Raw genomic sequence first — 14,012 nt, 5'->3', positions numbered from 1 at the left:
ACATTGCATATACTACCATTATTCTCGCTGTCGTGACGTAAGATCGTGTTCTACTTGGAGATGCAGTTGCTGACTGGCACAGTGCGGAGGGAAGGAAGGAAGGAAGGAAGATTAGGGTTTAACGTCCCGTCGACATCCAGGTCATTAAAGTTAGAGCACAAGCTCGAGTTGTTTCAAGGATACGGAACCAACCCAGCATTTTCCTAGCACGATTTAGGAAATCAAGGAAAACCTAAATCAGGATGGCCGGATGCGGATTTGAACCATAGTTTTTCCGAAAATAAGTCCAGTGTGCTAACGACTGCGCTACCTAACACTGTGGCATTTTGTGGAGCCAAGTGAGAGTATTGTTTGTCTGTGAAATCATTATCATACGATAGGGGCGCGAATTGTCGTCATGAAGACGAATGCCTCGCCAATATGCTGCAGATATGGTTGCACTATCGGTTGGAGGATGGCATTCTATCGTACAGCCGTTACGGCGCCTTCCATGGCCATCAGCGGCGTACGTCGGCCCCACATAATGCCTAACCCGGTTGCCTCCAAACACGTCTCCGACTACTGTATGGTTGAAGGCACATGCGACACTCATCGGTGAAGAGTCCTGAGCGATCCATTCGGCATGTTGTTGGGCCCATTTGTACTGTGCTGCATGGTGTCGTGGTTACAAAAATGGACCTCGCCATGGACGTCTGGAATGAAGTTGCGCATCATGTAGCCTATTGCGCACAGTTTGAGTCGTAACACTATGCACTGTGGCTGCACGAAAAGCATTAATCAAAATGGTGGCATTGCTGTCAGGGTTCCTCCGAGCCATACTCCGTAGGTCGCGGTCATCCACTGGAGTAGTAGCCCTTGCGCGGTCTAAGCGTGGCATGTCATCGACAGTTCCTGTCTCTCTGTATCTCCTCCATGTCCGAACAACATCGTTTTGGTTCACTCCGAGACACCTGGGCACTTCCCTTGTTGAGAGCCCTTCCTGGCACAAAGCAACAATGTGGACGCGGTTGAACCGCGGTATTGGCCGTCTAGGCATGGTTGAACTACAGACAACACGAGCAGTGTACCTCCTTCCTGGTGGAATGACTGGAACTGATCAGCTGTCGGACCACCTCCGTCTAATAGGCGCTGCTCATGCATGACTGTTTACGTCTTTCAGCGGGTCCCTTTCTGTCTGAAAGGTAGTTTACAATTTTACATCATTCTTGGTAAAAACTATTGCACTCTCAAGGAAGTCTTGAACGGAATGAGATTTAGGTGACGTATTACAGTGATAGAGATAAACCAAAGGACAGTAAAGGAATACACAGACTTGAAGGTGCCAGAGAAGTTGTAAGGTGGTTATCTTATTCTAGGATTGAGAACAACTTTTGTAAATGAATTGACAAGTTTAATGTTGCAAATTAGCACAAAATACACGCTTTTACACAGTTTTCAAGGTGACAACATAAAAGCAGTTGTCACTATAACGCATCTCGTCAACATCAAAAAGAGAAATAATCCTAAACACAACAATATTAAATATTAACTCTAAGAAAACACATTAATCCTAAACACAACAATATTAAAGTTTAATTAGAAGTTTCTTTGCAACATTGTCCCTACACATACATTATGATGTTCGTCAGTACTACGAAAATCGTCCGATTCCGCTTCAAAGTTCGGTACTGTCGTATTTAGGATGACAATCAAGTCTCCGGCGGATGGTTAGTAATGTGACAAGTATGAGCGAAAGATTACCCAAGGCCGCTCGAGTTTACAGTGGACCCACGCTGGTGAACCAACAAGTTTACGTCTCTTCACACGGTATTTACCTTAAGCTGCATCGAGCTGTCGTCTGCTAGGCCACTCTCGCCCGCTGAAATTCCTATAAAACTAATTTAACCTTTGCTGAACTTTGGTTCAAATGGCTCTGAGCACTATGCGACTTAACTTCTGAGGTCATCAATCGCCTAGAACTTAGAACTAATTAAACCTAACTAACCTAAGGACATCACACACATCCATGCCCGAGGCAGGATTCGAACCTGCGACCGTAGCGGTCGCTCGGTTCCAGACTGTAGCGCCTAGAACCGTTTGCTGAACTTTCTAGCACAAACTTTACCTATGTTTCTTGTTATTCGAGAAAACTTGTACTCATCCCTAGCCTTAGTATGTGGGGGTATACACTCGCATATTTGGAGCAACGTGCATATTATAAATCCCTCTCAGTTCTCGCAAGAGCAATTAACTAATTGGCTGGTTCGTTTCTCCACAGTTGGAGCTAAACGTTGCTACAGCTAATTTGTAGCTGCTTTTCAGCCGCTGTGAACTCAGTAGAACACTAATTTCTTCTCTGCGTCGTACAGAGCGTTAGGCGCTCCGTTCTGCACTAGACGCCAAACCAGATAAGAGTTCCCAAAATGTTCTCCCTTGTCCTAATTATGGCCGAACTGTCTCCCCACCTGGATTCTTTCGTTCTTCACGTCACGGCCGTTTTCAAACAATCAGAGCGTTCCTCTTATTATGCGGAAACTCTCTCTACCAATCGAAATGTCCCTTTCATTAAACTGCGTCAAAACTTCAGTATGCTTCTCCTTCTTAGCGCGTTTCCGCCAATCGGACGTTTTGTGCCTGTTGCAGACGCCTAAATGCGTACATTTACCTTGACGTGTGTCGCACTCGCTGGACACGTAATCTAAATGCGTCACTGGTTTTTTGTTTGTATCTTTTTGGAATTCCGAAATGCAGTTCTTTAAATCTTTATTCTCTGTCCTGCAGCAGGGCCGTTTCTCCCACCTGAGTCACCTGGTCGGGTTCATTGACTTTCTGCATGCCACCCCTTTAAGTGGTTTGTGTGGTGCCTCCTGTGGCACGCCTTCACTTCTGCCCCTCTGGCTTTTAAACCGAAAAACGCCTCTCGCTTGCTTGCTTCACCTTTCGCTCATAGACATGCATTATATAGGAACGGTGTGTTAATTACCGTCGACTGACTGTCATCCTGTTTTGCATTACATACTGATAAGAAAATTTGTTCATAACCGCCGAATTACGTTAGGTGTCATCTTCACCTTCTCGTTGCGATGTATAAAGTTCTCATGTAAGGTGCGAATTTGACCTTCATTTATTCTGTCACCTTACAAAGTCGAAAATCTGGTTCCCTTCTCTTACGTTCCTAATTCTGCCCAAGTTGTATTCGCCTTTTTTTGCTTTTGATAGGAGCATTTTTCATTGTGTTTATACTTTTATTGTCATAAGTGGGGCAGTGAGAATCGTGTGAACAGCACTGCAGTGCTCATTAGCACAATGTGACATGAGGTCTGAAGTCAGTAAGATTTATGCTTCCATTAATGTTAATGTTGTAGCTGTTGTTCTGACATCACCTGTGTAGTGGACAGATTTGCATAGTGTACAATGTTAGCAACTATGAATATAATAGATCAATTTATTACAATGACTCGTTGGTTCTCGCTGTTCCACTGGCAGTGTTATCCCTCAACGCTTTTCGCCTTGGAATCCAAAGGTTAAATATCTCACACTGATGCTTTTCCATTCTTCACCATCTCTGAGAGTTAACAGAGTCCGCAGCTCGTGGTCGTGCGGTAGCGTTCTCGCTTCCCACGCCCGGGTTCCCTGGCTCGATTCCCGGCGGGGTCAGGGATTTTCTCTGCCTCGTGATGACTGGGTGTTGTGTGATGTCCTTAGGTTAGTTAGGTTTAAGTAGTTCTAAGTTCTAGGGGACTGATGACCATAGATGTTAAGTCCCATAGTGCTCAGAGCCATTTTTTTAGAGTTAGCAGTGAGCGAGGTAGCGCAGTGGTAAAATGGTGGATTCGTATTCGAGAAGACGGCGGCTCAAATTCCCATCTAGTCATCTTGATTAAGGTTCATGATTTTTCTCAGTACTCTCTTTCCTTTCTTTAAATAGTTTCATCATCATAGAAACACCTTCTACTATTCGTCAGGAATATAAACTTGTCTCAGATTTACACTGCGGCAGGTACACCACCAAATAATAAATAAAAAAATAGTTCAGTAACTTATATGATAAGCTGAAACTGTATCATTAGTTTCGGAGTACTGTGCTACGATTTCTTGCTCATCGAGCCAAAGATGTATGGTCACTCCCACGTGATTGTGATCTCTGTACTTTGAATAAAATAACTTTGTGATTCACGTTTGGGGGATTCGAGTTGTAGGGGCCGACCACCAGGCAATCGTGGTACTTCTTCGAGCGTCACATGCATGCAGCGTTGCCCGTTTTTAGGCGCATGTTGTTTGCACTCTGGCAACAGGGATCCCCCACAACCAGTCTGTCAATTACAAAGCTATTTTATTCCAAATATATACCACCTGAGTGTTGAAATGCAGCTGTCTGAGAGTGATAGCCAAAGAACTTCGCAACACGCTTCCACAAAGAGTCACTAGAATGCAAAAAGAACAAATTTTCAGAGTCTGGGCCCACATGAACCTATTATATCGTATGTTTCAGATTCCTGGAGAACAACAGGTTTCTCCAGACTGATGCAAGAACTGGTGACAGTTATGTTCTATGATTTGAAGTCTCGAATTTGATCTGGAAATCGTCATCATGATCAGAAAATTGCTTCTGCATTATTTCACTTTCGCTGTACTCAAAATTTTCGGTGTCATGCGAACATGCAATCTGGTAGAAATAAAGGAATTAAGTACAGACTTATTCAAACCTTTAAGAGAGTGTAATTCGTAAAATCAAGTCTGTAAGCAATGTGGACACCTCTTCAGCAAAGTCGACATCGTTTGCTTAAACATTCCCGCTATTGAAAATAAAAATTCAAGAGAACTGAGCAAAAACTCAAAACCAGAAACTCATATTGACATGCATAAGGACATCTGCTTATCAGTCTAAAGTGAAACACTTTATTACACACTTGGTATCTGGAGTGAATGGTATCTGAAGTGATTGCTGTCTGGGGTGATACACTGCCTAGCACCATTTGTGTTCCACTCACTGTCATGGTGATATGTACTGCAAATCTGACAGTATATTTGTCTTAACAAAATAATGAATATAGAATTTTCCGGGGTAGTAATATGCACTTCCTCATACCAAATGTGGTCTGTTTGGGTGTCAAATGTGTGCGCAAGGTGACAGTCAATAGATTTCGGAAACAGTGCTGCAAATGCTTGTCAGTTACCTGCAGGACATAAGGAGTAAAGGTACAAGGTGTGATTGGAAAATTTTAAGAATGGATCTGCTACTGCTTACTGGTTTGCTGGGCAGGTACACAGAGGGTGGGGAATGAGTCATTGCTTTGTCCTTGACGCCCTCTGACAGGAAACTACGTTTTCTTTATTCAGTTCATTGTGGTAACTGGTTGAATGTGGGTCTGTCAGGGCTTGTTGCTGGATTCTGTCTACGTGAAAATGGACGTAAAAACGGAGCAACGAGTTCGAGTGAATTTTTGTTTTAAAACTGGAAAATCAGCTTCTGAGACTTACGAACTATTGAAAACAGCTTTTGGAGATAATTGTATGAGTCAGTCAAATGTTTTTGGCTGGTTCAACAGATTTAAAAATGGCTGCGAATCATTTGAAGATTAACCACGGTCTAGTCGTCCTTCGACCTCAAAAACGAATGAAAACGTGAAAGTTCGCGACATAGTGCACTCTGATCGTAGACTTACAATTAGGGAGATGGGTGATGAACTTAATTTAAGTTTCTATGCAGTTCAGGCAATTTTAACTGAAGATCTGAACATGCGTCGAGTGTCCGCAAAATTCATACCAAAAGTGTTGTCAAGTGACCAGAGACAATACCGACTTGAAGTGTGCCAAAAACTGCTTAATCAGACTAAAAACGACCCAGATTTGCTACATAGAGTAATTATAGGTGACGAATCGTGGATATATGGATATGGTCCTGAAACCAAAGTGCAGTCTTCGCAGTAGAAGACTCCAGGTTCACCAAGACCGAAAAAAGCACGGCAAAGTCAGTCGAAGGTGAAGACAATGTTGGTGATTTTCTTCGCTTCTACAGGTATTGTGCATCATGAATTTACCCCTGGAGCACAGACAATTAACCAATAATACTACAAATGTGTCATCAACCGTCTGTGCGAAAAGGTGCAGAAGAAAAGGCCTGCATTGTGGAAAGACAGGGGTTGGATGCAACATTGTGACAATGCTTCGGCTCATCGCGCCTTCTCCTTCATTGTATTTTTGACCAAATTAAAAATTCCTTTTCTTCCACAACAGCCATATTCCTCTTTTTTGGCCCCTGTGGACTTTACCTGTTTTCTAAACTGAAATTTTCACTGAAAGGAAAGCAATTTGACACAATTGAAGACACCGAGGTAAATACGGAGAGAGTCCTTAACACACTTCAGGAAAAAATTTCCTGAAATATTTTCAAAAGAGGAAACACCGTTGGAGTCGGTGTGTTCAGTCAGAAGGGGACTATTTTGAAGGAGATACATCACAGTATGATTTAAGTACCACCATTGTACAATTACAAGCCCATTCTTAAAACTTTCCTCTCACACTTCGTATAAATACACGAAATATTTATGGAACACTGTTTGTTACCATTTGCTAGAAGAAAACCGCAAGAGAAGTCATAAAATTCGAACTTCTGTGAAGGAAGGAACTATTCTGTTTCCTTGGTGTCTCCTAATGAAGTATTGTAGACTCATGCTGATCTCATAGTTCTCTGCTTCAGGCACTTTCATAGTCGTGGCATAGTTCGAATAATAATCTTTAATCACGTACAGACTAACTGAAACTTTTTGTATAACTACGACTTGGAGGACGATGGAGACAACAGGAATGTGCTAGTCCATTGCTCCAAGACGGTAGCTCTCCATCCAGGTGGTATAGAGACCACTGACTTGTAATGTTCTGCATACTATCGTTATTGTTGCCCCCATAATGCAGGAACGTGTTCTACTTCGAGACGCAGTTACTAGTTGGCACCTTGTGGAGCTAAGTGAGAGTTCTATTCGACCAACGCTTATCAACGGAAAGCATGATCACATGGGGTATCAAATGAAATTTGTAACTAGAATGAGGATTTTTTGGTAGGGAGGATGCGACATGGTTTCTCGAGTGGGGAGTCACCAACAGATGTGAAAGTAATTTCTGGCGTTGCCCTAGGAACTGTGGTGGGACACTTGTCATTCATGTTGTATATCAGTCACCACACAGACAATATTATTGGTACGAAATTACAATTATATTAATACCTACAGCTGCTGACGGGCGTTGATATATACAAACAGGGACAGGTGAAAACGTATGCCCCAACCGGGACTGCTTGGATGGCAAACGCTCTATCCATCTGAGCCACCGAGGGCACAGAGGATAGTGCGACTGCAGGGACTATCTTGCGCACGCCTCCCACGAGAGCCACATTCTCACCTTGTATGTCCACACACTACATTCGTAGTGTCCCAACCCAACACACTCATTACTCGTGGAAGACATTCTTACCAAGGCCCATAGGAGTTCGGGGAATATGTGTGCATCCGCACAGAGGAAGAAGATCATTGCCGGTATTGCCAGAACTAAATACATATATGGATATGGTGCCTGTTCTTTCGGACATGTCCAAAAGAACAGACACCACATCCATATACACTACTAGCTATTAAAATTGCTACACCAAGAAGAAATGCAGATCATAAACGGGTATTCATTGGACAAATATACACTCCTGGAAATTGAAATAAGAACACCGTGAATTCATTGTCCCAGGAAGGGGAAACTTTATTGACACATTCCTGGGGTCAGATACATCACATGATCACACTGACAGAACCACAGGCACATAGACACAGGCAACAGAGCATGCACAATGTCGGCACTAGTACAGTGTATATCCACCTTTCGCAGCAATGCAGGCTGCTATTCTCCCATGGAGACGATCGTAGAGATGCTGGATGTAGTCCTGTGGAACGGCTTGCCATGCCATTTCCACCTGGCGCCTCAGTTGGACCAGCGTTCGTGCTGGACGTGCAGACCGCGTGAGACGACGCTTCATCCAGTCCCAAACATGCTCAATGGGGGACAGATCCGGAGATCTTGCTGGCCAGGGCAGTTGACTTACACCTTCTAGAGCATGTTGGGTGGCACGGGATACATGCGGACGTGCATTGTCCTGTTGGAACAGCAAGTTCCCTTGCCGGTCTAGAAATGGTAGAACGATGGGTTCGATGACGGTTTGGATGTACCGTGCACTATTCAGTGTCCCCTCGACGATCACCAGTGGTGTACGGCCAGTGTAGGAGATCGCTCCCCACACCATGATGCCGGGTGTTGGCCCTGTGTGCCTCGGTCGTATGCAGTCCTGATTGTGGCGCTCACCTGCACGGCGCCAAACACGCATACGACCATCATTGGCACCAAGGCGGAAGCGACTCTCATCGCTGAAGACGACACGTCTCCATTCGTCCCTCCATTCACGCCTGTCGCGACACCACTGGAGGCGGGCTGCACGATGTTGGGGCGTGAGCGGAAGACGGCCTAACGGTGTGCGGGACCGTAGCCCAGCTTCATGGAGACGGTTGCGAATGGTCCTCGCCGATACCCCAGGAGCAACAGTGTCCCTAATTTGCTGGGAAGTGGCGGTGCGGTCCCCTACGGCACTGCGTAGGATCCTACGGTCTTGGCGTGCATCCGTGCGTCGCTGCGGTCCGGTCCCAGGTCGACGGGCACGTGCACCTTCCGCCGACCACTGGCGACAACATCGATGTACTGTGGAGACCTCACGCCCCACGTGTTGAGCAATTCGGCGGTACGTCCACCCGGCCTCCCGCATGCCCACTATACGCCCTCTCTCAAAGTCCGTCAACTGCACATACGGTTCACGTCCACGCTGTCGCGGCATGCTACCAGTGTTAAAGACTGCGATGGAGCTCCGTATGCCACGGCAAACTGGCTGACACTGACGGCGGCGGTGCACAAATGCTGCGCAGCTAGCGCCATTCGACGGCCAACACCGCGGTTCCTGGTGTGTCCGCTGTGCCGTGCGTGTGATCATTGCTTGTACAGCCCTCTCGCAGTGTCCGGAGCAAGTATGGTGGGTCTGACACACCGGTGTCAATGTGTTCTTTTTTCCATTTCCAGGAGTGTATTATACTAGAACTGACATGTGATTACATTTTCACGCAATTTGGGAGCATGGATCCTGAGAAATCAGTACCCAGAACAGGCCTGGGCATTGAGTCAAACAGAGCTTGGATGGCATGTACAGGTACAGCTGCCCATGGAGCTTCAGCACAATACCACAGTTCATCAAGAGTAGTGACTGGCATATTGTGACAAGCCAGTTGCTCGGCCACTATTGACCAGACGTTTTCAATTGGTGAGAGATCTTGAGAATGTGCTGGCCAGGGCAGCAGTCGAACATTTTCTGTATCCAGAAAGGCCCGTACAGGACCTGCAACATGCGGTCGTGCATTTCCTGCTGAAATGTAGGGTTTTGCAGGGATCGAATGAAGGGTAGAACCACGGGCCGTAACACATCTGAAATGTAACGTCCACTGTTCAAAGTGCCGTCAATGGGCACAAGAGGTGATCGAGACGTGTAACCAATGGCACCCCATACCATCACGCCGGGTGATACGCCAGTATCTCGATGACGAATATACGCTTCCAATATGCGTTCACCGCGATGTCGCCAAACGCAGATGTGACCAACATGATGCTGTAAAGAGAACCTGGATTCAATCGGAAAAATGACGTTTTGCCATTCGTGCACCTAGGTTCGTCGTTGTGTACACCATCGCAGCATCTGTGATGCAGCGTCAAGGGTAACCGCAGCCATGGTCTCCGAGCTGATGGTCTATACTGCTGCAAACGTCGTCGAACTGTTCGTGCAGATGGTTGTTGTCTTGCAAACGTCCCCATCTGTTGACTCAGGGATCGAGACGTGGCTGCACGATCCGTTACAGCCATGCGGATAAGATGCCTGTCATCTCGACTGCTAGTGATACGAGGCCGTTTGGATCCAGCTCGGCGTTCCGTATTACCCTCCTGAACCCACCAATTCCATATTGTGCTAACAGTCAGTGTATCTTGACCAACGTGAGCAGCAATGTCGCGATACGATAAACCGCAATCGCGATAGGCTACAATCCGACCTTTATAAAAGTCGGCAACGTGATGGTACGCATTTCTCCTCCTTACACGAGGCATCTCAACAACGTTTGACCAGGCAACGCCGGTCAACTGCCGTTTGTGTATGAGAAATCGGTTGGAAACTTTCCTCATGTCAGCACGTTGTAGGTGTCGCCACCGGCGCCAACCTTGTGTGAATGCTCTGAAAGGCTAATCATTTGCATATCACAGTATCTTCTTCCTGTCGGTTAAATTTCGCGTCTGTAGCACGTCATCTTCGTGGTGTAGCAATTTTAATGGCCAGTAGTGTATCTATATTATTGGTAATCTCAGACGTTTTACAGCTATCTGTAATAAGGTATAGTCTGAAAAAATCTGCACACATATTCAATATGACCTTGATAAGGTTTCAAAGTTGAGCAGAGTTTGGAATAGCTTTAGATATTCCGAAATTTGAAAATTTGCACTTCATCAAACTCCAAAACATAGTATCCTCTAACTAAAAACTTTTGGGGATGTGAAACGGAAACGGAGGCATGTGGTAGACTTTGGTACGATAGTGTGAAAAATACAGTGAGTTTAAAAAGATCACCTCCAAAACACTCAGGCATGTGGTGTGGTGTCACCGCCAGACACCACACTTGCTAGGTGGTAGCCTTTAAATCGGCCGCGGTCCGTTAGTATACGTCGGACCCGCGTGTCGCCACTGTCAGTGATTGCAGACCGAGCGCCGCCACACGGCAGGTCTAGAGAGACGTCCTAGCACTCGCCCCAGTTGTACAGCCTACTTTGCTAGCGATGGTTCACTGACAAATTACGCTCTCATTTGCCGAGACGATAGTTAGCATAGCCTTCAGCTACGTCATTTGCTACGACCTAGCAAGGCGCCATTATCATTTGCTATTTATCTTGTGATGCATGTACCGTCAGACCGATGTTCACCAATTATGGATTAAAGTTAAGTATTACGTACCTTCTTTTGCTAGTATAATTACTTTACCTGTTCCAGACCTCACGCCAGCCTGCGTGAGCTTAAACGCGTGCCTTTCGGCTTCCTCTCCTAGTGGCTTGGCTGTCTTGCCAAGTCACAACACGTGGAAAGCATAGCAAATAGGAATAACAGGGGTTATTGAACGTATGTAAATTGGGGAAGAATGAATGGTCTCAGGTTTGTTTGATCCATGAGAGAGTATCACTGAAGTTGAAAAAAGTGGACTGGCAGGCGCCAAGTACCCACTGAATGCCTAGTTTCAAAGAGGAAACATATTGAGGAATCTGAGTTATAGTGCAACACTTTACTCCTCGCACCCGCGGGCTGTGAAGACAAGACAGTGTGCATAGAGACATGTAAGCAGTCACTTTTGCTACACACACGTGCTACAGTGGACAGTGCCCCCCGAGATGCACTTGGCAGCGGTTTTTAGAGTACAGTCGCAGGGGCAGATGGTGCGCGGCCTGTTACCTGAGGCGAGGGCTCCGGGCAGGGCGACCAGCAGCAGCGCCAGCGCCAGCGGCAGCAGAAGGCGGCTCCTCTCCTCACCCATGGCGAACTGAATGAGCTGCCGGGTCTCCGCGTGTCCCTTATCTACAACAGCGCGAATTCGCACTCCGCGCCGGCTCGCGAGGAGCACCGCGGCGCGCTGCTGTAGCTGTAGCTACCGCCCTCTTTGTCAACTGCGGACCGCCTCTCACATACCACTTAAGCGCGGCAGACCAAAAATTTGTCATGTTGCAACTTCAATCGGGCTTGTACACAACCTTTTATCATGACTCGTCTGCAAAAGGGGTTCGGTTATGCACAGTTGCATTCGCGCCCTATATTGAATAAATAGCCAGCCTAAGTACTGAAGTGAATGAATTCAAGTATTTGTCTAAATCACGATCGTTCACAAATGATTTACACCGACAACAGTTTAGAATGAAAACGTTTTTATTTTACTGAATCACATACACAAAACGAACTGATGGTCACGTGATACTATGTAGGCGGCTCTTAGCCGCACCGACCTTACCGCACCGACGGACCACGATCAAAAGACCCCGACCTTTGTCCCCTATCCTCTCTCCTGTGTCCGGTCACGTGACTCTACATTAGTCAAATATATTATTTCTAAACATGACCATCATTCATTTACAATGTTACAATATTAAAATACGTAAAACTAGATACCTTATATTATTTTGTAGACAATCATCAAATTACTTACATATTTAAGGGCACTCCACTTTTTGGCAATTTCACCCCTCTTCTTTTGTTTAATCACGCCTTTGCCTAAAAGGTGTGGCATACGAAATACTCATTTTGCTCTACATAGATCGAAAACTGAACAGTACCTTCACAATAAAAGACAATAACTTATTAAGCAGAGGTTCTCAAACATCCTTACAACTTAATTTTTATATAAAACATGTTCTTTAATGTCCAAAATATTATCCCTGCTACTATGCTTTAAATCTGAGCTTTGAACTATTTTGAGGAGCTCTTATATTTATTGAGTACTCCTATTTCGGTGATTAGATACCCAGCAAATCCAATGATTAGCAAGACAAGCACACCTTACATTATTAACATATGTACCAAGTTATGCACTGAGGCATAGGCAATTATGTAACTAAGTAATTCAATGTGAAACTGCTATATGCTACCTCCTCTCTTTATCAAGAAGGTGACTCCATAAATATATTGACTTGTGTTTGCTATAACCCAACTATTCTTCCACAGTAAACATTACCACATCCAGCAAATTAGTTATACTATTACACTATCCCTTGTAACCTCACAATGTCGAGGCGACAACTGTGGGGATGATGTGCCAGTCGCTGTTCCAGTCTCAGGGATTGTCTATGGGATTAAGATCTGGTGATTTAGCGGGCAGTCAAGGAGTGACAGGATGCCTGAGTGTTTGTCAGACTAGGAACGTATACGTGTAGTTTTGAAAACGTGGTTGCTATCTTGGAACACGAGAACGTCCACTCACAATGAAGATGTGAAAGAAAGGGTTACAACTGGTCACCGAGAATGTCGACAGAAGCTCCTTCTTCACGTCTATGGCAACTTCCAATGTGCGATCAAGTCACAAAACAATAATACACCCCCACCCCCCCCAAATATCATATACTATCTGATCAAAAGTATCTGGACAGCTATTAGTGGACGTTAATATGGGGTGTCTCCACCTTCGCTTTAACTCTGCTGGGGGCAGTTTCAATGAGGTTTCTTAATGTCTGTGGGGAAGTGGCAGCCCATGCTTCCTCAAGAACCAAAACCAAAGAAGATAGTGAAATCTCTGGAGAGAAGTCGTCGTTCTTGCGGATTCCAGCTAATGGAGCACGGGCAGAATGATTGTATTCATAATGCTGCAATCCACGGTGTAATTAGTCTTGTCTTCACATAGTCCCTACGGCAACAAAACGTAAGGCTTTTAGTACGAAATGTTGCAGTTTTTCGTTCGTATTGCGGCGTGTCGACTAGAGTTCAGCAGTGATTTGTGCAAGACCTGCCACACTCGAGAACTCTGCACACTTATATCCAAACAAGCAATTCTATAGCTTGGTGCCCGCATCTCGTGGTCGTGCGGTAGCGTTCTCGCTTACCACGCCCGGGTTCCCGGGTTCGATTCCCGGCGGGGTCAGGGATTTTCTCTGCCTCGTGATGGCTGGGTGTTGTGTGATGTCCTTAGGTTAGTTAGGTTTAAGTAGTTCTAAGTTCTAGGGGACTGATGACCATAGATGTTAAGTCCCATAGTGCGCAGAGCCATTTGAACCATTTTGAACCATTTGAACCATAGCTTGGTAATATACAACACAAGCGTAAAACTTTTGAATTTATGATTATTCACACTGCTAAGTGTTACTGCAAGTTGTAACACTACTGGCTGCTACTAAATTAGCAATGCACCGATAATGTTACTCCTGTGAAAGGATACTTATTTGAC

General features: G+C 45.3%; 1 protein-coding gene across 2 annotated transcripts in view; it reads right to left on the bottom strand.

Moving 5' to 3' along the window:
* LOC126237191 (sphingomyelin phosphodiesterase-like) overlaps positions 1–11,688 on the bottom strand; it is a 373,735-nt gene extending 362,047 nt beyond the window's left edge. Inside the window, exon 1 of one of the 2 annotated variants that reach the window (XM_049947069.1) lies at positions 11,540–11,688. In XM_049947069.1, coding sequence (XP_049803026.1) covers positions 11,540–11,621 — 82 coding nt within the window. In that variant the 5' untranslated portion in view covers positions 11,622–11,688. The remainder of the gene's footprint in view (positions 1–11,539) is intronic. The other variant, XM_049947067.1, reaches the window with a different exon arrangement.
* Positions 11,689–14,012: the final 2,324 nt, after the last annotated feature.

This window comes from Schistocerca nitens, chromosome 2 (assembly GCF_023898315.1).
Source record: "Schistocerca nitens isolate TAMUIC-IGC-003100 chromosome 2, iqSchNite1.1, whole genome shotgun sequence".
Classification (NCBI taxonomy): Eukaryota; Metazoa; Arthropoda; class Insecta; order Orthoptera; family Acrididae; genus Schistocerca; species Schistocerca nitens.
Note: the sequence above shows the minus strand (reverse complement) of the source record. Positions and strands in the feature narration are given on the sequence as shown.